This window comes from Cetorhinus maximus, chromosome 1 (assembly GCF_964194155.1).
Source record: "Cetorhinus maximus chromosome 1, sCetMax3.hap1.1, whole genome shotgun sequence".
In the NCBI taxonomy this organism is placed as follows: Eukaryota; Metazoa; Chordata; class Chondrichthyes; order Lamniformes; family Cetorhinidae; genus Cetorhinus; species Cetorhinus maximus.
The window spans coordinates 212756326-212784054 of NC_135879.1; the positions used below are offsets into that span (position 1 = coordinate 212756326).

The 27729-nt window shown below is 46.6% G+C and overlaps 1 protein-coding gene across 9 annotated transcripts in view; it reads right to left on the minus strand.

Moving 5' to 3' along the window:
- ctif (CBP80/20-dependent translation initiation factor) overlaps positions 1-27729 on the minus strand; it is a 276809-nt gene that overhangs the window by 19132 nt on the left and 229948 nt on the right. For all 9 annotated transcript variants that reach the window (XM_078552816.1, XM_078552814.1, XM_078552799.1 and 6 more), the window contains one exon: positions 19675-19974. In XM_078552816.1, the coding sequence (XP_078408942.1) occupies positions 19675-19974 (300 nt within the window). The remainder of the gene's footprint in view (positions 1-19674; positions 19975-27729) is intronic.

Here is a 27729-nt window from a genome sequence, read left to right on the forward strand (position 1 = left end):
CACATGCAATAACATATTGCAATGAAAGGATTATTTTAATTTCTACTACAGGCATCCATTGATAACATGGCTTCTTGGTTTGTAATTTACCAACCACTTGAAATAATCAACTTACTGCCTATCTTACCTGTTCCTTTTATCATTTTGAGACCATCTACCAAATTATTCCTCAATTTTGTCATTTCAAGAGGAATGCAGGTTTAGTTCTTCAAGCGTTTCCCATAACCCAGATCCCTTATTTTTGGTACCATCTTGCTAAATCTGCATTAGAATTTTTCAACAGCTATCAGTAATTCTTTTTAATTCATTCATGGGATGTGGGCGTCGCTGGCTGGGCCAGCATTTATAGCCTATCCCTAGTCACCTTTGAGAAGATGGTGGTGAGCTGCAGTCCATGTGATATAGGTACATCCATAGTGCTGTTAGGAAAGGAGTTCCAGGATTTTGACCTAGTGACAGTGAAGGAACGGCAATATATTTCCAAGTCAGGATGGTGAGTGACTTGGAGGGGAACTTCCAGGTTGTGGTGTTCCCATTTATCTGCTGCCCTTGTCCTTCTAGATAGTAATAGAGCTGGATATAGCTCTTGGGGTGAAAGGGGTCAAAGGTTATGGGGAGAAAGCAGGAGCGGGCTATTGAGTTGGATGATCAGCCATGATCATAATGAATGGTGGAGCAGGCTCGAAGGGCCGAATGGCCTGCTCCTGCTCCTATTTTCTATGTTTCTATGTTTAATGGCTGTGGGTTTGGAAGGTGCTGTTGAAGGAGCCTTGGTGAATTCCTGCAGTGCATCTTCTGGATGGTACACACTGCTGCTACTGTGCGTAGCTGGTGCAGGGTGTGAATATTTGTGGATGTGGTGCCAATCAAGCGGGCTGCTTTGTTCTGAACGGTGTCAAGCTTCTTGAGTGTTGAGGGAGCTGCACTCATCCAGGCAAGTGGAGAGTATTCCATCACACTCTTGACTTTGCCTTGTAGATGGCGGACAGGCTTTGGAGAGTCAGGAGGTGAGTTACTCATCATAGGATTACTAGCTTTTGACCTGCTCTTGTAGCCACATATTTATGTGGCTAGTCCAGTTCAGTTTCTGGTCAATGGTAACCCCAAGGATGTTGATAGTTAGGGGATTCAGTGGTGGTAATGCCATTGAATATCAAGGGGCAGTGGTTGGATTCTCTCTTGTTGGAGATGGTCATTGTCTGACACTTGTGTGGTGTGGATGTTACTTACCACTTGTCAGTCCAAGCCTGGATATTGTCCAGGTGTTGCTGTATTTGGACAGGGACTGCTTCAGTATCTGAGGAGTCACAAATGGTGCTGAACATTGTGCAATCATCAGCGAACATCCCCACTTCTGACCTTATGATGGAAGGAAGGTCATTGATGAAGCAGCTGAAGATGGTTGGGCCTAGGACACTACCCTGAGGAACTCCTGCAGTGATGTCCTGGAACTGAGACGATTGACCTCCAACAACCACAACCACCTTCCTTTGTGCTAGGTTTGACTCCAACCAGTGGAGAGTTTTCCCCCGATTCCCATTGACTCCAGTTTTGCTAGGGGTCTCTGATGCCACACTTGGTCAAATGCTGCCTTGGTTTCAAGGGCAGCCACTCTTACTTCACCTCAGGAGGTCAGCTCTTTTGTCCATGTTTGAACCATTGTGAGGCTGTAATGAGGTCAGGAGTCTGAGTGGCCCTGGCGGAACCCAAACTGGGCATCAGTGAGCAGGTTATTGCTAAGCAAGTGCCGCTTGATAGCACTGTTGATGACCCCCTCCATTACTTTACTGATGATCAAGAGTAGACTGATGGGGCGGTAATTGGCTGGGTTGGATTTGTCCTGCTTTTTGTGCACAGGAAATACCTGGGCAATTTTCCACATTGCCGGGTAGATGCCAGTGTTACAGCTGTACTGGAACAACTTGGCTAGGGGCACGGCAAATTCTGGAGCACAAGTCTTCAGTACTATTGCCAGAATATTGTCAGGACCCATAACCTTTGCAGTATCCAGTGCCTCCAGCCGTTTCCTGATATCATGTGGAGTGAATCGAATTGGCTGAAGACTGGCATCTGTGATGCTGGGCACGTCTGGAGTAGGCCGAGATGGATCATCCACTCGGCACTTTGGGCTGAAGATTGTAGCAAATGCTTCAGCCTTACCTTTTGCACTGATGTGCTGGCCTCCTCCAGCATTGAGGATAGGGATATTTATGGAGCCTCCTACTCCAGTAAGTTGTTTAATTGTCCACCATCATTCACAACTGGATGTGGCAGGACTGCAGAGCTTAGATCTGATCCATTGGTTGTGGGATCGCATAGCTCTGTCTAACACTTGCTGCTTAGGACTACTTGTGTGCCAAACAGCATGTGTTATAGCTTCACCAGGTTGGCACCTCATTTTTCGGTATGCCTGGTGCTGCTCCACTGAGAAGCCCAAACCTGATAGCTGCATAGAGCCGTCATGAACTCTGATTTTGTATTCAATCTTTTACGAGAAAAGCAATCAAAGCCCATGAGCATTATAAAAAGCTTGTTTTTTAAAGACTGATGTTTGCACATCTAAACCATTTCTATTCTTTCCAGTTCATCCCAAAACATATTACCTCACATTTGTTGGTATTAAATTACATCTGTCATTTAACTATCTAATTGCCTAGCCTCATTTTGTCTATCTGTATCATCCTGCGCTCTTCCTGGCAGTTTGAAACTCTTTCCAATTTGGTATCATCTTTGTCACTTGCTTTTCAGCCATCTTGTTCCATAGGGAGAGCGATGGTGTGGTGATATTGTCGTTGGGCTAGTAATCCAGAGACCCAGGGGAATGCTCTGGGGACCCGGGTTGGAATCCCACCACGCACAGAATGTACTCTGGGTGGGGGACTTCAATGTCCATCACCAAGAGTGTCTCGGTGGCACTACTGATCGAGCTGGCCGAGTCCTAAAGGATATAGTTGCTAGACTGGATCTGCGGCAAGTGGTGAGGGAAAAACACACTTCACCTCATTCTCACCAACCTGCCTGCCGCAACTGCATCAATCCGTGACAGTATCGGTAGGAGTGACCACCGCACAGTCATTGTGGAGACAAAGTCCCACCTTCACATTGAGGATGCCCTCCATTCAGTTGTGTGGCACTACCACCATGCTAAATGGGATAGATTTCGAACAGATCTAGCAACTCAAGACTGGGCATCCATGAGGCGCTGTGGGCCATCAGCAGCAGCAGAATTGTACTCAAACACAATCTGTAACCTCATGGCCCGGCATATTCCCAACTCTATCATTACCATCAAGACAGGGGATCAACCCTGGTTCAATGAAGAGTGCAGGAGAGCATGCCAGGAGCCGCACCAGGCATACCTAAAAATGAGGTGTCAACCTGATGAAGCTACAACAGGATTACTTGCATGCCAAACAGCATAAGCAGCAAGTGTTAGAGAGAGCTAAGTGATCCAACAACTAACAGTTGAACAAGTTAGACAATACACTACAGATCTAAACTCTGCAGTCCAGCCACTTCCAGTTGTGAATGATGGTGGACAATTAAACAACTCACTGGGGGAGGAGGCTCCATAAATATCCCCATCCTCAATGATGAGGGAGCCCAGCACCTCAGTGCAAAAGATAAGACTGAAGCATCTGCTACAATCTTCAGCCAGAAGTGCTGATTGGATGTTCCATTTCAGCCTCCTCTGGATGTCCCCAGCATCACAGATGCCAGGCTTCAGCCATTTCGATTCACTCCACGTGATATCAAGAAACGGCTAAAGGCACTGGATACTGCAAAGGTTATGGACCCTGACAATATTCCGGCAACAGTACTGAAGACTTGTGCTCCAGAATTTGCCCCGCCCCTAGCTAAGCTGTTCCAGTGCAGCTACAACACTGGCATCTACCCGGAAAATTGCCCAGGTATGTCCTGCACACAAAAAGCAGGACAAATCCAACCTGGCCAATTACCACCTACTCTCTATTATAGTTAACATAATGGATGGGGTCATCAACAGTGCTATCAAGCAGCACTTGCTTAGCAGTAACCTGCTCACTGACGCCCAGTTTGGGTTCTGCCAGGATCACTCAGACTCCTGACCTCATTACAGCTTTGGTTCAAACATGGACTCCCAAGGTGAAGTGAGGGTGACTGCCCTTGACATCAAGGCCGCATTTGACCGAGTGTGGCATCAGGGAGCCCTAGCAAAGCTGAAGTCAATAGGAATCAGGGGGAAAACTCTCCACTGGTTGGTGCCATACCTAGCACAAAGGAAGATGGTTGTGGTTGTTGGAGTTCAGTCATCTGTCCAGGACATCATTGCAGGAGTTCCTCAGGGTAGTGTCCTAGACCCAACCATCTTCAGCTGCTTCATCAATGATCTTCCTTCCAACATAAGTTCAGAAGTGGGGATGTTGGCTGATGATTGCACAATGTTCAGCACCATTCGTGACTCCTCAGATACTGAAGCAGTCCATGTCCAAATGCAGCAAGACCTGGACAATATCCAGGCTTGGACTGACAAGTGGCAAGTAACATTCACACCACACAAGTGCCAGGCAATGACCATCTCCAACAAGAGAGAACCTAACCATTGTCCCATGATATTCAATGGCATTACCATCACTGAATCCTCCACTATCAACATCCTGGTGGTTACCATTGACCAGAAACTGAACTGGACTTGCCATATAAATACTGTGGCTACAATAGCAGGTCAGAGGCTAGGAATCCTGTGATTAGTAACCCACCTCCTAACTCCCCAAAACCTGTCCTCCATCTACAAGGTACAAGTCAGGAGTGTGATGGAATACTCTCCACTTGCCTGGATGAGTGGTGCTCCCACAACACTCAAGAAGGTCGACACCATTCAGGAGAATGCAGCCCGCTTGATTGGCACCACATCCCTAAACATTCACTCCTTTCACCACCGACGAACAGCGGCACCAGTGTGTACCATCTACAAGACGCACTGCAGAAATTCACCAAGGCTCCTTAGGCAGCGCCTTCCAAACCCATGACTGCTACCAATTAGAAGGACAAGGGCAGCAGATATAAGGGAACATCACCTCCTGGAAATTCCCCTTCAAGTCACTCACCGTCCTGACATGGAAAATGTTGCCATTCCTTCACTGTCACCGGGTCAAAATCCAGGAACTCCCTCCCTAACAGCACTATGGGTGTACCACATGGGCTGCAGCAGTCCAAGAAGGCAGATCACCACCACCTTCTCAGGGGCAATTAGGGGTGGGCAACAAATGCTGGCCTAGCCAGCGAAGGCCACATCTCATGAATGAATAAGAAAAAACAATCTTTCTCTTTCAAACTCTAATTTTCTCAACCAAATTCCAATATGGATTTTACTGAATGTTTTCTAGAAGCCCATATTAACACGATGTACTGTGCACCTTCAACGGCACCTATTGTTCTCTTAAAAACTATATTAAGTCGGTCAAACATAATGCACCTTTCACATATTCACATTGATAGCATCTCATTAATCCAGGTCCTTCTAAATATCCATTTATTTTATCTCTAATTATGGCCTATGATCATTTTCCTACTATAACACCAGTCAATAGCTACTTGTTTTATCCCCTTCTCTCTTTTTGAACAGATCCCTGACATTTCCCACTCTCTAGTTCTTGGGCACAGCTGCTATCGCAAATAAATTTTGAAAATTCATGGCTAGTTCCTCCGCTACTTCATCAGTAATCTCTCTCAGTTATCTGGGCTGATTACCATCTAGTCCTGGACAATGGATGTTTAGCAATCTGAGCCCATTAAGACCTCTTTACTTATTTATACATATATCTACTGGTTGACCTTTTATTCTTCATCCACAAGCCCTTCCTCCACCAGTGAAGTCTTCCTTTACTCTCCTCTGTAAATATTAAAGCGAAGCATTCATTAAGCTACTCTGTCATTTCTGTAACTACCATAATAATCTTTTTTTTTTAAGTACTTACATTCCCTTCTAAATGACTCTCATTTTCCTAATGTCTTTGCAAATACCTTTTTCTTTACAATGGCCTGCAATCTTTTCTTCAGCCCACTCCTTGAGCCATTTACTTTCCCACTGAAATTTTCTTAGACTGTGTTGACCCAACCTCACAGTTAAACCTTTCAGACTGTTGCTTCACCCTTTAACAAGTTACTTTTTTCTTCCAACTTATTTAAACAAAACACTCCTGCATCCCTCTGAATTTTTTTCTTCAATCAAGTTTGACTGTGCTTTCTCCTTATTTTCCAAAATTAAAGTTAATTATGTTATGTTTGCTCATCCCTCATATTTCTCCTACTCCTAATGTTGCTGACCTACTTTAATTCATTACCTATTACTAATATTGTAACTTTTCTTGTGGGTTTTGTTATGTAGTCACTCAGAACACAGTCCTTCCCTATTTAATCCTCTTCAGATTGATACTTAATTTATCCCTGCATATATTTAATTAATACACACCAGTCAGTTGATGGTAAGAGAAATAAAATAAAAAGGGCGGGTCAGCTCACACTCTGACGGCTAGCTGAAGAATGGCATAGGATGATGAACTGGAAGAGTGAACTGTAGCTGACATACGCCAATGGAAATGAAAACAGTGGGAACATTTACAAAACAAAAAAATCAGAGTGAGGGCAGAATGCAAAGTTTATCCTCAAACTGATCCTGCAATGTGTGCTGATTGTCTTGGCCACATGCAGCGCTACACAAAACAATCAGGGATTTTGTGAGGCTGACGGGGGTCTCGCCCGCCAGTTGGACAGGCAGTGGAGAACCTCCCCCGTGGGGGGAGGCCCGCCGGAATCAAATGCCTGAGTTGGCCACAGTCAGGCTTTCTCTGCAAGTGAGGTTCCTGGCAGCCGAAGTCCCACCTGTCGAGAGTTACTGGCTAATCGAAGGCCGGCAGCTCACCATTGCTGCCAGCACCAGCAGCAGCAGTAGCTGCAGGCGGCACTGCATCCAGCAGAAGCCCAGGTGAGTGAAGGTGGGGTGGGGGTTGGAGGCAAGGACAGGGGCTGGCTTTCAGCAGCCATGCCCCTGCCTGATTCCGGGTCCCTCAATCGGGTGGTGGGCTCAGGAATAATGCGTGTCAATTGGCTCTTTAATGAGCCTAACTCACATCCCATCAGCGGCGGCCTGGAATCCTGCGTCAGCCCCTTCTGCCCTCCGAATTAACTGGGGGAGCTTTTCACACTACCGGGGAGACTGACGCGTGGCCTCTTCCACGACTAAGTGAGCCCAGCTACCATGGTTCCCATCCTGACGGCCTGCATAAAATTCAGCCCCTACTATCACACTGAGGAACCAAATGAGAGAAAATGGTAAATTAGTGTTACTAATGGAATAAAGGAGTTGCAAGACAGAAAAGACGAAGGTGGACCTGTTTCGCCTTCTATCATCTGGTCGCATGATGTATTGATAATGCTGTTATTGATGACTCTCGGCAGCAATTATTACCAAGCGCTCTTGAATATACTCAGTCGTGAGGTGAGCAGAATCCCTAGAGATGAAACCAAAGGTGCAAAAGTCACCTGTTCTTCCTAAGCAAACTATACTTAGCATATTGCCATGTCACAAATTACTCACACACAGGGATACTTCCCAAAACATTGGGCCGTAACTTCCAACTAGCACTGGAAAGTGCTGGCCTGCAGGAATTACAAGAAATAAACGTGCATTTACCCGTCTTGAAAATTACGTCGACCCTTCCATTTGCCGGAGCTGCTTGGGGCCTGCACCGAGAAACATCTCAGCAGGACCCAGCGAAGTGCAGCGCCAGCAGGTTCAAGGAGGCCACACGCCCCTTTTTACAGCACTTGCTGCTGTAAAGCAGATAAGTTTAAAGGGCCAGGGAAATTGATAGGTCGGGGGGGAAGGGAAGTGGGGGGGGGGGGAAGGTAAATGTCTAAGGTAAGTAGAGAGGAGTTGAGGGGTAGGAGGGGTCCAGTGTGTCTGGGGGCAGTCCTGGAGCATGATGGGATGGGGAGGGGAGCGGTCAGTCAGAGGTCAGGGGAGGGATAGGAAATCTGTGGGGAGTAGGGAGGGGGCAGTCAGAAGTCTATGGAGAATTAGAGAGTGTGGCGGGAGTGGTGGGTCTGAGGTCAGGCAGGGAGGGTGTGGCTGGGTTGGTAGTATGGGAGTTGGGGGCGGGGCGGTTGTGGTGAGGGGAGTCCGAAGTCCGGAGGGAGGGTAGGGGTGAGGGGGGGGCAAGTCTGAGGTCCGGGGGTGGAAGGGGCATGTTGTCGGAGGTCATGGTGTTGGGGATCAGAGGTTGTGGGGGTGAGAGATCGGAGGTCGGAGTTGGGGTATTGGAGGTTGGGGGTTGCGGGGGTGGGGGTTCAGGGGTGGGGGGAAGGGGCGAGTCCTGCAGGGGGTTGGGGGAATCCCATAGGGTTGGTCTGGGCCTTTACCCAGAAGCTAGAAGAGGTTTTAAATTTTCCAACTTTTTCTGGGTAACTATTGGTGTTGCCCTGGCGGAACCATCCAAAGTTTGCGATTTAAATCGCATTTTCAGATGGTTCCCAGCGCAGCCCAATTGTCCAGAGGAAGTGTGCACTTCTGGGCAATTGCCATGCAAACCTTTTTCTGGGAACTTCCCAGAGGGACTCCCCAGCGCATTTTTGGGCCCCCCCCCCAACTCCGATGCTGGGGAGCTCGGAAGTTACGGCCCAATATTTTCTAAAAGAAATTTAACTAATTTAAAAGACAGCCGGCTCTACCTCACCCCCACCTCTCTCCACTCTTCCACTGTCACTAAATTACCAGACCACTTAACCGACACCCTGTACTGGGTGAGCAGAAATTTCCTCCAATTAAATACTGCGAAGACTGAAGCCACTGTTTTCTTCCCCACTCCAAACTCTGTTTTCCAGCTACCAGCTCCATTTGTCTCCCTGGCAACAGACTGAGGTTAAGTGAGTCTGTTTGCAATCTTGGTGGCGCATTTGATCATGAGAGGAGCTTCAAGGGATCTGGACATCGCTGGCTAGGCCAGCATTTATTGCCCATCCCTATGTGTCCTTGAGAAGGTGGTGGTGAGCTGCCTTCTTGAACTGCCGCAGTCTCTGTGGTGTAGGTACATCCACAGTGCTGTTAGAGAGGGGGTTCCAGGATTTTGACTCAGTGACAGTGAAGGAACGGTGATATATTTCCAAGTCCGGATGGGGAATGGCTTGGAGTGGAACTTCCAGGTGGTGATGTTTCCATATATCTGCTGCCCTTGTCCTTCTAAATTGTAGCGGTCATGGGTTTGGAAGGTGCTGCCTAAGGAGCCTTGGTGAGTTTCTGCAGTATACCTTGTAGATGGTGTACACTGCTGCTACTGTTCGTCGGTGGTGGAGGGAGTAAATGTTTATGGATGTGGTGCCAATCAAGTGGGCTGCTTTGTCCTGGAAGGTGTCAAGCTTCTTGAGTGTTGTTGGAGCTGCACTCATCCAGGCAAGCGGGGAGTATTCCATCACATTCCTGACTTGTGCTTTGTAGATGGTGGACAGGCTTTGGGGAGTCAGGAGGTGAGTTACTCACCACAGGATTCTGAGCCTCTGACCTGCTCTTGTACAGTATTTATATAGCTAGTCCAGTTCAGTTTCTGATGTTGGTAGTGGGGGATTCAGTGATGTAAATGACATTTAATGCCAAGGGACGATGGTTAGATTCTCTCTTGTTGGAGATGGTCATTGTCTGGCACTTGTGTGGTGTGAATGTTACTTGCCACTTGTCAGCACAAGCCTGGAGATTGTCCAGGTCTTGCTGCATTTGGACATGGACTGCTTCAGTATCTGAGGAGTCACAAATTATGCTGAACATTGTGCAATCACCAGTGAACATCCCCACTTCTGACCTTATGATGGAAGGAAGGTCATTGATGAAGCAGCTGAAGATGTTTGGGCCTAGGACACTACCCTGAGGAACTCCTGCAATGATGTCCTGGAACTGAGATGACTGACCTCCAACAATCACAACCACCTTCCTTTGTGCTAGGAATGACTCCAACCAGCAGAGAGTTTTTCCCCTGATTCCCACCGACTCTAGTTTTGCTCGGGCTCCTTGATGCCACACTCGTCAAATGCGGCCTTGATATCAAGGACAGTCACTCTCACCTCACCTCTGGAGTTCAGCTCTTTTGCCCATGTTTAAATCAAGGCTGTAATGAGGTTAGAAGCTGAGGGACACTGGTGGAACCCAAACTGAACAACAGTGAGCAGGTTATAGCAAAGCAAAAGCTGCTCGATAGCACTGTTGATGACCTCTTCTATCACATTACCGATGATTAACAGTACACTGACAGGGTGGTAATTGGCCAGGTTGAATTTTCCTGCTTTTTGTGTACAGGACATACCTGGACAATTTTCCACATTGCTGGGTAGATGCCAGTGTTGTAGGTGTACTGGAACAGCTTGGTGGGCGCGGCAAGTTCTGGAGCACAAGTCTTCAGTACAACTGCCGAAATATTGTCAGGGCCCATAACCTTTGCAGTATCCTCTGCCTTCAGCCGTTTCTTGATATCACGTGGAGGGAATCGAATTGGCTGAAGACTGGCATCGCTGATGCTGGGGATCTCCGGAGGAGGCCGAGTTGGATCATCCACTCAGCACTTCTGGCTGAAGATCGTTGCAAATGCTTCAGCCTTATCTTTTGCACTGAAGTGCTGGCCTCCTCCATCGAGGATGGGAACATTTGTGGAGTCTCCACCTGCAGTGAGTCATTTAATTGTCCACCACCATTCACGACTGGATATGGCAGGACTGCTGAGCTTAGACCTGATCCGTTGGTTGTAGAATTGCTTAGCTCGGTCTATCACTTGCTCCTTACGCTGTTTGGCACACAAGTAGTCCCGTGTAGTAGCTTCACCGGATTGACACTTCATTTTTAGGTCTGTCTGATGCTGCTCCTGGTATGCCCTCTAGCACTCTTCATTGGACCAGGGTTAATCCCCTGGCTTGGTGGTAATGGTAGAGTGGGGGATATGCCAGGCCATGAGGTTACAGATTGTGTTAGAGTACAATTCTGCTGTAGCTGATGGCCAACAGAACCTCATGGATGCTAGATCTGTTCAAAATCTATCCTATTTAGCACAGTGGTAGTGCCACACAACCTATTGGAGGGTTTCTTCAATGTGAAGACAGGACCTCACCTCCACAAGGACTGTGCAGTGGTCACTCCTACCCATACTGTCATGGACAGATGCATCTGCGGTAGGCAGGTTGGTGAGGATGAGGTCGAGTATGTTTTCCCCTCTTGTTGGCTCCCTCACCACTTGCCGCAGACCCAGTCAAGCAGTTATGACCTTTAGGGCTCGGCCAGCTCGGTCAGTAGTGGTGCTATCGAGTCACTCTTGGTGATGGACATCGAAGTCCCCCGCCCAGAGTACATTCTGCGCCCTTGCCACCCTCCGAGTGGTGCTCAACATGGAGCAGTATGATTCATCAGCTGAGGGTGGTGGTGGGCGGGGGGCAGTCCTGGCAGGAGGTTTCTTTGCCCGTGTTTGACGTGATGCCATGAGATTTTGTGGCGGCTGGAGTCAATGCTGAGGATTCCCAGGGCAACTCCCTCCCGACTGTAAACCACTGTGCTGCCACCTTTGCTGGGTTTGTCCTGCCGGTGGCACAGGAAATACCCAGTGATGGTGGTGTCTGGGACATTATCTATAAGACATGAGTCCATGAGTATGACTGTCAGGCTGTTGCTTGACTAGTCTGTGAGACAGCTCTCCCAATTTTGACACAAGCCCCCAGATGTTAGTAAGGCGGACTTTGCAGGGTTAACAGGGCTGAGTTTGCCGTTGTCGTTTCCAGTGCCTAGATCGATGCCACGTGGTCCATTCAGTTTCCTTCCTTTTTATTGACTTTTTAGCAGTTTGAAACACCTGAGTAGGTTGCTAGGCCATTTCAGAGGGCATTTAAGAGTCAACGACACATGTCACATGTAGGCCAGACCAGGTAAGGACGGCAGATTTCCCTCCCTAAAGGACATTAGTGAACCAGATAGTATTTTTTACAACAATCGACAATGGTTTCATGGTCATCAACAGACTTTGAATTCAATAAAAATCTGGAATTAAAATTCCACCTTCTGCTGTGGCGGGATTCGAACCCAGGTCCCCAGAGCATTACCCTGGGGCTCCAGATTACCGGTCCAGTGACAATACCGCTACCCAACCCCCTCCCCTAACCTCATATTTATGTCATCAGTAAGGCCGCCTAGTTCCACCTCCATAACATCGCTCAACTTCGCCCTTGTATCAGCTCATCTGCTGCTGAAACCCTGGGGCAGGATTTTCAGATTGTCGGGCGGGCGTGGTGGGCGGGCTCGGGAAACGGCCAATTAACGGCCAGCCAGTGTGAAACGCACGCTGAGAAGCTCAGAGCTGCCGGCGTGGGGGCAGGAGGAGGGCGAGCGCTGAAGTCGACCACAGACTGGGGCAGAATTTTATGCCCCGTGGGTGGGTGCACGCCCGACCTGATCGGGGGTAAAATGGCCACATGGCGTCAGGCGAGGGTCCCGACATCATCACGCACTCGTGTGATATTTCGGTCAGCAGGCGCATGCGAGAGTCAGTAGCATGCTCGCCAACGATTAAGAGGCCTATTAAGGCCATTAAAGTATTAATAAACAGTAATTTTTCGCTGCCCACCCACCCTCATGGTTGGTGGGCGGGCGGGCGGGCGGGCGGGCGAATCGGACAGGCGGCTTTGCATTTTTCAGGAAACCTCATCCGAAGGGCATCATGCGCGCTATTTTACACTCGATCGGGTCGGGCCCGCGGGATGCAAAATTGTGCCCCGGTCGGTGATCCCAGGATCAGGTTGGGGGAGTGGTGGCCATTCCTAGGATGGAGTGGCGGGGAGAACGGTCAGTGATCCCAGGGTGGGGGTGGGGAGAGTGGTTGGTGATCCCAGGGTGGGGGTGGGGCGGACAGTGGTCATTAATCCTGGGATGGGCTGCGGCAAATGGTCGGTGGTGCTGGGATAGGGGTGAGGAGAGTGATTGGTGGTCCCGAGGTTTGGGTGGGGAGAATGGTTAGATGTCCAGAGGTCAATGGTCAGTAATCCTGGGATGGGGTGAGGGAATCATTGGTGATACCAGGGTCGGGGGAAATGGTCAGTAACCCCAGGATGGGGTGGGGAATGGTTTTTAATCCTGGGATGGGGCGGTGGGGTTATGATGGTTCGGTTGCAGCGTGGGGGAGAAGCACGTCTGCCCCTCCGGGCCCACAAGCAGCGCTGGAAAAACACTTGCCTCTTCCACACAGCAGTATCACTTCCCTTCTGTTGTTTGGTTGGCTGGGGTTTGGGAAACCCAGCCGACCAGCGTTTGAGCTGGAAGGGAGTTATAATTTGAGGCATACACCCTCGTTAAATTATGTGAATGAGCTACCAACCTCTTGGAGGGAGTTGGTTGCCCACCTCCTGTCTCATGTCCATTAAAATTACAAGTGGGTGAGTTCAAGGTGTGTTGGGTTTGGGTTTCTAATGGGGGTTAAAATTACCCCCAATGCTTCCACATCCAGGTACAGATAGACTGTCTCAAAACCTCGGGACTGAGTCTGTGCTGGATTTTGGATCTTGCTGGTTTCAGGTTGGGTGGTTTGGGTTGGGCAGTTTTGAAAGAAATTGAGACAATACTGCAAGATAAGGCAGGAAATTCTTTGGAGCTGCTTCAGATCTGTCAGTGTTACCTTGCTGGAAGCGTGGCAGAAGCTTGGTGTATGCATGTAAATAGGGTTCCTGCTACACTTAAATGAAGTGTTGGTGGTGGAGTGGGAGCAGCTCCAAGGAATTTCCCAGCCATACAGTTAGACCAAAGATCTTGGCGAAAGAGAAAGTCAGATGATGGCAGCTTAAAAATTGTCCAGTTTTCGGACATCACCAATTTTCGGATAGCTAGATTGAAGACACTGTATTACATTTACTTCCCTTCAAGCTGATCAGTTGGTTTGACTGCCTAGACAAGCTAGCCATTGTCTACACTATCTACTTTCTTTAGAATCTTAAATACAGCCTTTTTCTCACCTCTGGATCTTCTCTTTCTCAGTTTCATAGATTCAAGCCACACTCTAGTACTTTGCCCATTCTTTAAAGGAGGCTAGGCTAAAATATCAACAGTCTTTATGAAAGAGATTATCGCTGAACACATTCCTGTCTTCATTCAACGTCTGTATATGAGCACCCTTAAGTAAGCAATGCTCCTTAGTCCCGTGGCTACGAGGTCAATTGTTGCAACCTACTTTAATGCTGGCTGAATGAACTAACTCAGTACCACAGTATCAGTATTATACATTTTCCCACTGGTGGTGAAATACATTGAAGAGAAGGGGAGAGCTGGCAAGTTCCTTTTGATAGGGAATACAAATACAACATTGACAGCAAAACAGTACAGTACTTGGCAAAGGAAAAACTAAAATGCTTAATTTACCGGTTAAGTCTATAATTAGGGGAATTGATAGCATCCTTTGTAAGCAGGATCGAGAGTCCTGCATCGTATGTTGCCTGCCCGGTGCCAGGGTGAGGGACATCTCTGACCGGCTTGAAAGGATATTGGAGAGGGAGGGGGAGGATCCAATTGTTGTGGTCCACGTCGGGACAAATAACATAGGTAAGACTAGGAAAGAGGACCTGTTTGGGGATTATCAAGAACTAGGAACTAAATTAAAGAACAGGTCCTCAAGGGTGATAATCTCCGGATTACTACCCGAGCCACGTGCAAATTGGCATAGGGACGCGAGAATAAGGGAAGTAAACACGTGGCTAAAGGAGTGGTGTGGGAGGGAGGGGTTCCATTTCGTGGGGCACTGGCATCAGTATTGGAACAGGAGGGATCTGTACCGTTGGGACGGTCTCCACCTGATCCGATCTGGGACCAATGTTCTAGCGAAAAGGGTAAATAGGGTGGTCAACAGGACTTTAAACTAGAAAGTGGGGGGGGGGAGGGAAGGGTAAAACTCCAAGAAGTATGACTAATGGTAAACAAAGCAGCAGGTTAGCGTATGGGGGCGTGGATTCAACTTCATGGAAAATTATGAAAAAACTGAAAAGAAAGGAGAGCCCAGGAGAGGCTATTAAAGTCTCCAGAACACAAAATAGGACAGAGTGTTTGGAAAGGGCTAGGAATCTAACTTCAAGCACATCAGATAAAGGGACGACAATGAGAAAGGGGACGGGAAATACAGGACTGAAGGTGTTGTATCTGAATGCATGCAGTATAGGATTGAAGTTGGCAGGTATGGTGTGGTGGGCATCACGGAGACATGGCTGCAAGGGGATCAGGACTGGGAGCTAAATATCCAAGGATATACATCCTATCGAAAAGATAGGCAGGTTGGCAGAGGGGGTGGGGTTGCTTTGTTAGTAAGAAATGAAATTAAATCGATAGCAAGAAATGACGTAGGGTCAGATGATGTAGAATCTGTGTGGGCAGAGTTGAGGAACCGCAAAGGTAAAAAAAACCATAATGGAAGTTATGTATAGGCCTCCGAACAGTAGTCAGGATGTGGGGCACAAGATACACCAGGAGATAGAAAAGGCGTGTAAGAAAGGCAAGGTTACAGTGATCATGGGGGATTTCAATATGCAGGTAGACTGGGAAAATCAGGTTGGTAGTGGATCCCAAGAAAAGGAATTTGTGGAATGTCTACGAGATGGCTTTTTGGAGCAGCTTGTGGTGGAGCCCACTAGGGAACAGGCAATTCTAGATTTAGTGATGTGTAATGAGGCAGATTTGATAAGGGAGCTTAAGGTGAAGGAACCCTTAGGAGGAAGTGACCATAATATGATAGAATTTACCCTGCAATTTGAGAGGAAAAAGCTGGAATCAGATGTTACGGTATTACAGTTGAATAAAGGCAACTACAGAGGCATGAGGGAGGAGCTGGCCAGGATTGACTGGGAGATGAGCCTAGCAGGAAAGACAGCAGAACAGCAATGGCAGGAGTTTCTGGGAGTAATTTGGGAGACACAGCAAAAATTCATCCCTAGGAAGAAGAAGCATACTAAAGGTAGGCAACCATGGCTGACAAGGGAAGTCAGGGACAGCATAAAAGCTAAAGAGAAAGCATACAATGCGGCGAAGAGCAGTGGGAAACCAGGGGATTGGGAAGCCTACAAAGACCAACAGAGGACAACTAAAAAAGAAATAAGGAGGGAGGAGATTAAATATGAGGGTAAACTAGCCAGTAATATAAAAGAAAATTGCAAGAGTTTTTTTTTAGATATATAAAGGGTAAGAGAAAGGCAAAAGTGGACATTGTACCACTGGAAAAAGATGCTGGAGAAGTAGTAGTGGGGAACAAAGAAATGGCAGAGGAACTGAATAGGTACTTTGCGTCAGTCTTCACGGTGGAAGACACGAGTAACATCCCCAAAGTTCAAGAGAGTCGGGGGGCAGAGGTGAGTATGGTGGCCATTACCAAGGAGAAGGTGCTAGGAAAATTGAAAGGTCTGAAGGTGGATAAATCACCTGGACCAGATGGATTACACCCCAGAGTTCTGAAGGAGATAGCTGAAGAGATAGTGGAGGCGTTAGTGGTGATCTTTCAGGAATCACTCGAGTCAGGGAGAGTCCCAGAGGACTGGAAAATCGCTAATGTAACCTCCGTGTTTAAGAAGGGAGTGAGGCAAAAGACGAGAAATTACAGGCCGATTAGCCTGACCTCGGTCGTTGGTAAGATTTTAGAGTCCATTATTAAGGATAAGATTTCAGAATACTTGGAAGTGCATGGTAAAATAGGGCAAAGTCAGCATGGTTTCATCAAGGGGAGGTCATGCCTGACAAATCTGCTAGAATTCTTTGAGGAGGTAATGAGTAGGTTAGACAAAGGAGAGCCAATGGATGTTATCTACTTGGACTTCCAGAAGGCCTTTGACAAGGTGCCGCACAGGAGGCTGCTCAGTAAGATAAAATCTGGATAAAATCTTAGAAATCTGGAGTGCAAAGGGACTTGGGAGTCCTAGTCCAGGATTCTCTTAAGGTTAACTTGCAGGTTGAGTTGGTAGTTAGGAAGGCAAATGCAATGTTGGCATTTATTTCGAGAGGACTAGAATATAAAAGCAGGGATGTGCTGCTGAGGCTTTATAAGGCTCTGGTCAGACCACATTTAGAATATTGTGAGAAATTTTGGGCCCCATATCTCAGGAAGGATGTGCTGGCCCTGGAGAGGGTCCAGAGGAGGTTCATGAGAACGATCCCAGGAATGAAAGGCTTAACATATGAAGAACGTTTGAGGACTCTGGGTCTATACTCGATGGAGATTAGAAGGATATGGGGGGATCTGATTAAAACTTACAGAATACTGAAACGCCTGGATAGAGTGGACGTGGGGAAGATGCTTCCATTAGTGGGAGAGACTAGGACCCAAGGGCACAGCCTCAGAGTAAAGGGAAGACCTTTTAGAACAGAGATGAGGAGAAACTTCTTTAGCCAGAGAGTGGTGAATCAATGGAATTCATTGCCACAGAAGGCTGTGGAGGCCAGGTCATTGAGTGTATTTAAGACCGAGATAGATAGGTTCTTGATTGGCAAGGGAATCAAAGGCGAGAGAATGGGGTTGAGAAACTTAGCAGCCACGATTGAATGGCGGAGCAGACTCGATGGGCCGAATGGCCTAATTTCTGCTCCTATGTCTTATGGTCTAAGTCCCCCCATCTTGTAACATCACCCTTTCTTCTCATATGATATAGAGTATTGGGCTGGCTAGCAAGCCTAACAGTAGTCTTCTGGAAACACTACAAGTGCAACCCATTCATGTTCACTGTTGACTTCTTACATTGCCCTGCCCTGCCCTATTTCATTCTCTTTGTCTTAACTTTCCAGGGAAAAACTGATGCCCTACACAAATTTATAGCCATGGATCAAAAAAAGGCATTCATGCCCATCCCCTCCACAGACAATGGACAATTTGTCTCATCATGGATCTTACCCAATTTGTTTGAAATCTGAGATAAAGTTATGTAAAATCTCTTTATAACTTGTTAAAGATAAAATTGAAAGACTCTAGAATAAATGTCTAAACTGAATTATTCAACCTGAGCCAATGGCTTATGATGCCAATGAATGAAGAATTTTATTACACAATTGCTCAACACAAAATTGTTAATTTAATTAGTAGTTTCAATGTCAGCTTGGCTCAGTGATAGCACCCTTGCCTCAGAGTAGGATAGTTGTAGTTTCAAGACCCCCGCTGTCTCCAAATGGATTTGAGTACAAAATCTGGGCTGATACTTCAATGTAATACTAAAGGTAGACTGCGTTGTCAAAGAGGCCATATTTCAGGTGAAACATTAAACCAAGACCTGAAATACCTGTTCATGCCAAAGACCCCATGGCATAATTCAAAGAAGAACAAGGTAGTTAACGCAATGTCTTGCTCAACGTTTATATCTTAACTAACACCACCAAAACGGATTAACTGGTCATTGATCTGTGCAATTTGGCTGCTCCATCTGCCTATGCTTCAAAATAAATCATTGGCTGTGAAATGCATTTGGAAATCCTGACATCATGGAAGTTGCTATATAAATCCCAGACAGTGAGGGCTGGCAGACTATTGATTATGGGCATTACAGCTAAAACCAATCCTAGAACCCTTCTAATTTGTGTAGCTTAGTATCATACTTACTGATTCACTGTGCAGTAAGCAGTTTTAAACCATTCATATGGTAACAGGGACAACAAGCATTGCAGTAAAATAGCTCTTTGCTTAACATTTTACCATGCAGTCAGGTGATTGCACTGTCTCTAATTTGTCTACTTGCTCCATGAGAGTTGGTAGGGTTTCTGTAGCAACAGCATGTCACAACAAATGTGCACATCGATGATTTAGAGATAACTCAAGGGAGTGGTGCTCACATTTGCAAATGATACCAAAATAGGAGGCATAGTAAATAATTTTGAGGACCAAAGAAAGCTAAAGTGGGATATTAATATGGCAAAACATTTTAGATGGAATTTTAATGTCAGTAAATGTGGGGTGGTACATCTTGGTTCTAAAAGTAATAGCTAAACTTTGAATAGGCGAAACTGGTGGCTTGGAAGAGCAGAGGGTTTTGAGGGTTCAGGACCATAATACATTAGAAGCAGCACCTAAAGTGGACAAAGCGAACAGAATGCTTGGTTTTATGGCAAGAGATGTAGAATATAAAAAGCAGAAGCGAGATGTAATGGTGAATCTAGCCAAAATCTCAGTAAGTCCACAGTCGGTGTGCTGTGCAGAGTTTTGGGCTCCACAGTATGGGAGGGGCATTGAGTCATCAGAGACGGTGCAATGCAGATTCACCAAGTGCTGCCTGGTCTGACAAATACAATTACAAAGAAAGACCTGGAAAATTGGGGCTAGTTTCCTCAGATCAGATAATGAAAAGAATAGAGTAAATGGAAAAGACTGTTTCCAATTGTTGAAGAGTCTAGAGTAAGGGGAGACAAAGTTAAATGTAAGAGATTCGTGATAGAGAGCAGAAGGTTGTGAGGCTGTGGAATGCAGCCCTGGAGTTGGCAACTGAAGCAAAGATCACAGCAGCATTTAAAAGTGCCAGACAGGTGGTTGAGGGGGATAAAGATAAGCAGGAACACAGCAGGGCACATGGGATTAATACAGCTACTCATGCGGAAGATAAAGATCAATATGGACTGGTTGGGATATATGGCCTGTTTCCGCTTTGTAATTTCTATATAACAGCAAAACTCATCCTTACCTGCAACATATTGAGAAGCAAGCTTCGGAACTTAGTTCCTTCCACCATGAAGAGAGACATTTTGTCGCACAATCTGGCAGCCGTTGAAGCAAAACTCCTGTCCGTTACAGCCTTGTGATAAATAGTTTTAACTATCTCGCTTAGCATCTCCTCTGAGTTGGTAGAGTTCTGTGCCTCCTCCATGAACGTGGTGAGGTTGGAGTCCACATCACTACTGTTGTTCCTCATGCTGTTGAGGATTTCTATCAATTTGTCCATTTTGGTTTTCTGAGGGTTTGTTGTGTCCAAGGAAATTTCGTCCTATAGCATTCAAAAACAGTTGAACCCGATTTAAATGTTGTTTTGATCATTTTTTTTTTGGTCTTCCATGCTTTTAAGATTCAGTTATTGTTTCTTAAAGTCAAATAGGTTCTAAAGAAGAGTCATAAGGACTTGAAACGTTAACTCTGTTTTTTTTCCCTCCACAGATGCTGTTAGACCTGCTGAGTCTTTCCAGCATTTTCTGTTTTTGTTTCAGATTTCCAGCATCTGCAGTATTTTTCTTTTATCTTAGGTTCTAAATGGAATGGAACTGAAAAATGTGAGATGAAACTAATATAGAAGACAGAGAAATTAGTCTGGAGACATGACATAATGATGAGAAAGCTTTTGACATGATTAATTTTGTCTTACCCTACTGAAACAATACTGGGCCTGATTTTAACTGACTCACAATCCATTCACTTACACACAGTGAGAATTGGGTCCAGTGGTTCCTGGAAACGAGCCAGGCGAGTTAAGATTCAAAATCTTGTTACGGTATATTCATTATGTAAGGAATGAAACTGAACATTCATTAGAAACTGACCTAATGACTTTACTTAAAAACATGCATGTATATTTTCAAAGTCCATAACTATTGTTACCAAACAATGACAGTTCAGATCTTCCGAGCAGCGTCAATGATGATTGGATTGTCGCTGCATTTGAAAATTCCCCTTACTTGACGCTACTGTGCATTTCTTCCAGGATCTTCTGACCCCAGCATCACAGAAATGTACAGTGCAGCATTCCCCAGGGAACTGTGTTGGAGCAGAGTCAGGGAAAGACAGGATGTGCCCCCTTTTTATGACACTAGCCGCCATATGTTAAGCTTAGAGGTCCAGTCTGAATGTGAGTGAATGGATGAGTGAATGAGTGAGTACATGAGCAAGTGAATGGGTAGGTGGGTAGAGTGGGTATAATGTGTTGGTAGGTATGTAGGTGGGTAGAATACATATGTGGATGAGGTGGGTAAGTTGGTAAGGTGGATACGTGGGTGAGGCAGGTAGGTGGATGAAGTAGGTAAGGTGGGTAGATGGGTGAGGCAGTTGGATGGGTGAGGCAGGTAGGATGGTTGGTGGGTAGATGGATGAAGTGGTTGGTGGGTTGGGTGGGTAGGTGGGTGAGGTGATAGGTGGGTGAGTGGATAGTTGGGTCGGTGAGAAGTCGGGGTACTCGGGTCGGGTCAGGTGGAGTCGGGTGGTCGGGGTGGGGGGGGGTGGTGGTGGTTGGTTCATGGTCAGGGGGTATTCAGGTTTGCTTGGGGGGGAGGTTGTAGTTGGGGGTAGCCAGATTGGGTCAGGAGGATAGTCAGGTTGGGAGAGGTAGTTGAGTAGTCGGGTGGTCCTTGTGGTATGGGGGGTATGATTGGATGGCCAGTTGTGTAGACTAAATTTTAATCTGTCTAATATTTCCTGGATAACTATCCAGATAAGTACCACGAAACTATCCTAAATCTTTGACTCTAACTCAGAGTCAGAGACATTCATGGAGGGTCCTGGGGAGCAGGGGAATTGTCCATCGGAAGCTGAAACTTCCAGGACAATTCCCGCGTAGATCCGTGGGTCAGGACTTCCACAAGGTCCCAACACGCATCTTGGGTTATACGTCTGGTTTCTGATGATCTGGAGACCTGAAGATTTAGCACGATGTCTTTGGTGAGTCTTATAAACAGCACATTAAGGTTTACAGAGCATGGATTGAATATACTAAATCGGTGGTCTGAACTATTTCAGCTCTAAATTGAAAAGTCAAACACCACAGGTGGAATTTAATGCCTTCTACCGTGGCAGGTTTGGTGGTATGTGTGGGCATTTAATCAGGGGGGAGGGTGGGTGGGTGGGTATCCTGTCACTTTCCTGCCTCCATCCCGATTAAGTCCTTGGCAGGATGCCCATGTACAGTCTTCCCACCCCAGCCTCATGCAGCTGCTTCTGATATTAACTCAGTGGTGAGTGGGGATTCTTCATATGTGGGTACAACAAGCAAACCTCTGCGGGGTTGCTTGTGGGCTCCGCGGGGATGGGGGTCGGTGGGGGGGGGTGGGGGGGTGGCAGGGTGGGTCCCTCGTTCAAAGAGACGGTGCTTGATGAAGAAACCAGCATTGGAAGGGGGACCCCTGCTGGGAGTCACCCCTGCCCTTGCTGCTGACCCCCAACTCCGTAACACCCACCATGTGACATCACCCTTTCCCACCCGCCCACCGCCATCAATCCCCTGTGACCTGAGATCCAGCGAAGATACTAGGCCTTGGATGGATGTCATACCAGCAGCAGCCTCCTCAGTAGTGCTGCCTTTCAATAGAGCTCTGATTGACTGGCAGCTCTCAGTAATCCTGGGGAAGGTCCACCACTGTCCAGTTAAGTGCCTGAGTGGCATGGTGAGCTTTCGTTAAAAGGGGCAATGCAGAGTCCTCGCTGGCTCTCCAGCTGGTGGGCAAGATCCCTGTCACTTCCATTAAATACTGCCCCACCTTAACCATTCCTTTTTCCCCACTCCACACAATCTGAGTGTCAGCTTACTCCACCGTTCAAGAAAGTTAAAAACAACTTTGGGAAAAAAAAAAAGGTCTTTGGTGCATGTCACCAAACAGAATCTGCAGATAGCCCATACAGCGAAAATTTGGACCCTTGCTTATAAGAACAGAGCCAAAGAACCACTGAAGTCATGTCATGTTTGCCCATATGTTCTTCTGAAATGGACATTCTTATCTTTAATGCATTAATACGGCAGACTACTACAACAACTTTTATTTATATCGCACCTTTAACATAGTAAACGATCCAAGATACTTCACTGAAGTGTAATCTGATAAAAACAGACGCTGAACCAAAGAACTAAATGCAAGGAGGGACAATCAAAAGCTCGATCAAAAAGATGATTTTATGAAGAGCAGGAGAGGGAAGCAGAAAGGCAAAGGGATGTAGAGGGGGAATTCCAGAGCGTGGGTCTTGGATTGAGAACTGGTAGTAGGAATAAACGGGTCATTTTCAGGTTGGCAGGCAGTGACTAGTGGTGTACTGCAGGGAGCAGTGCTTGGGCCCCAACTATTCAAAATATATATCAATGATTTGGATGTGGGGATTAAATGTAATATTTCAAAGTTTGTAGATGACACAAAACTAGGTGGAGGTGCGAGTTATGAGGATAATGCAAAGACGCTTCAAGGGAGGTTAAGTGAGTGGGCAAAAATTTGGCAGATGGAATACAATGCGAAAAAATGTGAAATTATCCACTTTGGTAAGAAAAATGGAAATACAGAGTATTTCTTAAATGGTGAGAAGTTGTGCGGTGTTAAACTTCAAAGGGACTTGGGTGTCCTTGTTCATGAGTCACTGAAAGCTAACAGGCAGGTACAGCAAGCAATTATGGCAGCAAATGGTACATGGGCCTTTATTACAAGAGGCGTATAGGAGTAAAGGTGTCTTATTGAAGTTATATGGAGCCTTGTTGAGACGACACCTGGGGCAGAATTTTACATTTCCCCGCCGGCAGGTTTTTAGGTGTGGGATGTGGGGTGGTGGGGTGGGGGGGCGGGTTGACTATAAACTTTTTCGGGGGGCCTTGCCACTGGGTTTCCAACCCCCCCCAACTTCTCTGCAATTTTACACGAGGTCGGGCGAGGCCTAGACTGGCCCGCCAGCCCTTGCTTCAATTGTGGGCCTTAAGTGGCCAATTATTGACTACTTAAGGGTCGTTTTCAGGCTAGGGGAAGGAGTTCAGGGGCAGAGGGGAAGCCGGGAAAGTAACCCTGTTCAGGGCTCGGGCAAGAAGGCTGGGAGTGGCACCTCCATCAGCAGCCTCCTTTCAACATCGGGTGCCCCCACCCCCCCAAAAAGGTCTGAACCCTGCAGGGGCTCCCTCCCGCCTGGCCCCTACCCTGACACCCCAACTCCTCCTCTGTCCACCAACCCCCAGGCCTCACCTACTTTCCCCACCCCAAAATTCCTAAAACTTACCTAGTCCTGGACTCCCGGGACTTAGACTCCCGGGACTGCTTTTAGTCCCCATGTTGTTCACTGCAGCTTCTGGCTCTGCAGGGACCAGAGAGTTTCTGGTCAATCAGGTTGGCTGGCAACTCTCTGAGGCAGAACTTCCTTTCTGAGTGAGGGGCGGAAGTCCCGCTTCTAGCCAATTAACACTCACTGGAGCTTGAAATGCTGCGGGGCAGCCAGTTTAGGGACGGATGTGTTTACTGCCGACTCCTTGGATGGCGGGAAGGGAAACTTTGCCATCTGAAATATCCTGGCCCTGGAGTATTATGTGCGTTCTGGTCTCCTTACCTATGGAAAGATATATTTGCCATCGAGGGAGTGCAACGAAAGTTCACCAAACTCATTCCTGGGACGGAGGGATTGTCCTATGAGGAACGACTAAATAGGCTGGGCCTTTATTCTCCGGAGTTTAGAAGAATGAGTGGTGATCTCATTCAAAATTCTCACAGGGCTCGACATGGTTAATGCAGGAAGGATGCTTCCCTTGGCTGGGGAATATGTAAAAAGGTTTACCTCATGTTGCCTTTGGTTCTTTTGTCAATCACTTTAAATCTGTGTCACCTGGTTCTCAACCCTTTCCCCAAGGGGAACAGTTTCTTTCTATCTGTCTGGTTCCTTCATGACTTTGGACACTTCTATTAAATCTCTTCTCAACCTGCTCTTCTCCAGGAGAACAACCTTAGTTTCTCCAATCCATCAACAGAATGGCAGGAAGTTTCCAGTCCCCCCAGCAATGGGTTTCCCCGCAGCAGGGCCGGCAAACCACTGAAATCCCTGTTCACATCAGCAGGACCGGAAGACCCCGCTGGTGTAAGGGGTTGGGGAATTCCAGCCAATGGAACTCCCTCATCTCTGGAACCATTCTTGTTAAACTTTTCTGCACCCTCTCTACTGCCTTCACGTTCTTCCTAAAGTGCGGTGCCCAGAACTGGATGCAATATTATAGTTTCAATGGGGTGAGAATGCATCTGACCCAAGTAAATTGTCAAAGATTGGCACGCAAAACTGTAATGGAACCATAGGCTGCCTTTAAAGAGATAGTTTGGATACAGTTAAGATAGATTTCCATGAGGGGTAAAGGTAGGACAAACAAAGCCAGAGCTTGTTGGATGACTAAAGAGGAAGAGAGTAAGATGAAGCAGAAAAAGAGTGCAAATGACTGACATCAGGGGGATAATACAAGTGAAAAACAACATAGAAGCTTCCGAGAGGAAATGGAAAAGGAAATATGAGCAACAAAGAAAGAGTATGAGGAGTGATTGGTAGCTACCATAAACCCGAATTTAAAAGTCGTCTATAGGCATATAAATGGTCAGGGATGGAAAAAGGGGTGGGTCTAATTAGGAACCAAAAAGGGGATTAACTCAACAACACTCAAGAAGTTCAACATTATACAGGACAAAGCAGCCTGCTTGATTGACACCACATCCACCACCTTCAACATTCACTCGACCCACCATCGGCACACGGTGGCAGCACTGCACTACAGCAATTCACCAGCACCTTCCAAACTCGCGACCTCTACCACCTAGGAGGGCGGCAGATGCATGGGAACACCACCACCTGCAAATTCCCCTCCAAGACACACACCAACCTGATTTGGAACTATATCACTGTTCCTTCACCATTGCTGGGTCAAAAAACCTGGAGCTCCCTTCCAAGCAGCTTTGTGGGTGTACCTACACCACATGGACTGCAGCAGTTCAAGAAGGCGGCTTGCCACCATTTTCTCAAGGGCAATTAGGGATGGGCAATAATTGCTGGCCTAGCCAGCGATGCCCACATCCTGTGTAAGAAAAAAATGGTCATGAACTTTGGAAAGGAAATATAGGTTTGAGATGGGGCAGTGGTTTCCAAGAACAGAGGGATCAAAGGCATTAAGACTTTAGGGAAGATAGGAGATGATGACTGTTTGGAAAGTGAGTGTGTGGGGAGAGAGGAGAAAATCATTCATAATGTCAGCTGACATAGGAGCCAGGAAGGAACTCACATGAACAGTTGCTTAGTAGGAATGGGATCAAAGGAGGAGCAGGCACATCTGAAGATGAGCTCAGAGATTGCACAAGGGCACATGGGAGATAAATGTCATTTCAGGACTAAGGCAGAAGGAGGTTTGGTTTAGTGGGCAAGGTGAAGCAGCAAAGACAGCTGAACAAATGATATCAACGTAAGTCACAGAGAGGTCAGGAGCCCATTGCACTTTCTTTTTGGAGGTTATGTTGGAAGGGAAGGGAGAGTGTTTTAAGGAGATGGCTGGCAGTACATAAAAGAAACCAGACACTATCTTTCTTCTCCTGGAGTAATGAGTAATTTTGGACACAATATGGTCCATGAGGTAGATGGCTAAATCATTTATATGTCAGATACATTCAAATCTGTATAGTGTGGACTTGAGGGAGTAAAGCTGGGAGCCATGTCAGGGGGAATAGCCAGGATTAAAGAAAGCAAAAGTTTTACTAGGAAGAAGAACAGCACAGGCAGAGGGGAAAAAGTGGTTGAGCAGATCAAAACCTGTAGAAGTTTCCTGGTGATTGGAAGGTCAAAGGCTCAGTGGTTGATGGCTTGCAAGTGTAATTGTGAGTGGCTAGGGGAAGAGTTTTTTTTATGGGCACAAATGCAGGTGAAGTGGAGTAGGAAGGGCCAGGGGATCTGGGCAGAGGTTAGAGATAGTCTTAAGATAAAAGCAAAGTACTGCGGATGCTGGTAATCTGAAACAAAAACAGAAAATGCCGGAAAAACTCAGTAGGTCTAACAGCATCTGTGGAGTGAAAAACAGAGTTAATGTTTCAAGTCTGTATGACTCTAATTCAGAGCTCCCCAAGAAGGAGAAAGCAACATCTGCGGACCTCAAAGTTGTGGAAGAAGTGAAGCTCACCAGGTATATGCCACTTATATACACTTATAGAACTGAGTGGTCCAAATTCTCACTGGTGAGGAACTTAATTTGGAGGGGAGCTTAATCCCGGCAAAGTGGTCTTTTAATGAGCATGCATGAGATGTCAATACATGCAAATGGGCTTCCCGACATTATTCGTTGGGAAGCTCGACCCGCCTTTAACCTGCCTTAAAAATTGGGAGAACAAAATTGCAACTGCTTATCCCGCTGTCGGGAAACAGATTTTTTTGCCTCCCACCAAATTAAGTGCCCCCTCCCGCCATGATTCCCACTACTGGTGAGAGTGGAAAATTATGCCCGTGGTGTCAGGGAAGGCTAATGCCTCCTTCAGATTAAGTTATAACTACATGGACATCATTCCCTTATTTCCCCCCTGCAACCCCGCACCCCCAAATAAGGAGCAACACTAATAATATTTCATTGTACAAAGGACCTGTCATTTATTGGTACTTACCCGTCCTGTATCCATTTATTGCTGAAACCTTGGACACAAAGTATTGTGCTTAAAAAGGCAACAGTAAAGCTATGATAGCTTCTTCCTTCAACCCCACCCATCTAATTTGACTAAAAATATCTTGCTATGAACACTTTCTGTGGAAGGAATGTGTTTCTGCATGCACTTCATAGTTCTGGATGTGTGCTATACTTAAAACGTTACTGTTACGGACAGGGCCAGGAGAGAACTGAAGCTATTGTACCCTTTCCTTTACTTTCTGCGGTTTTTGGAGAGGAAGATGTGTGTGTTTCTTAGCCCCCGGAGTGTGTTTGGTCAAGTTAATAAACAGCAGCAAGTTTTTGTGGGTTTAAACAAAGAGGATTATTTATTCATGCATTCACCCTGAAAGTCTAAATGCTATGTCAATC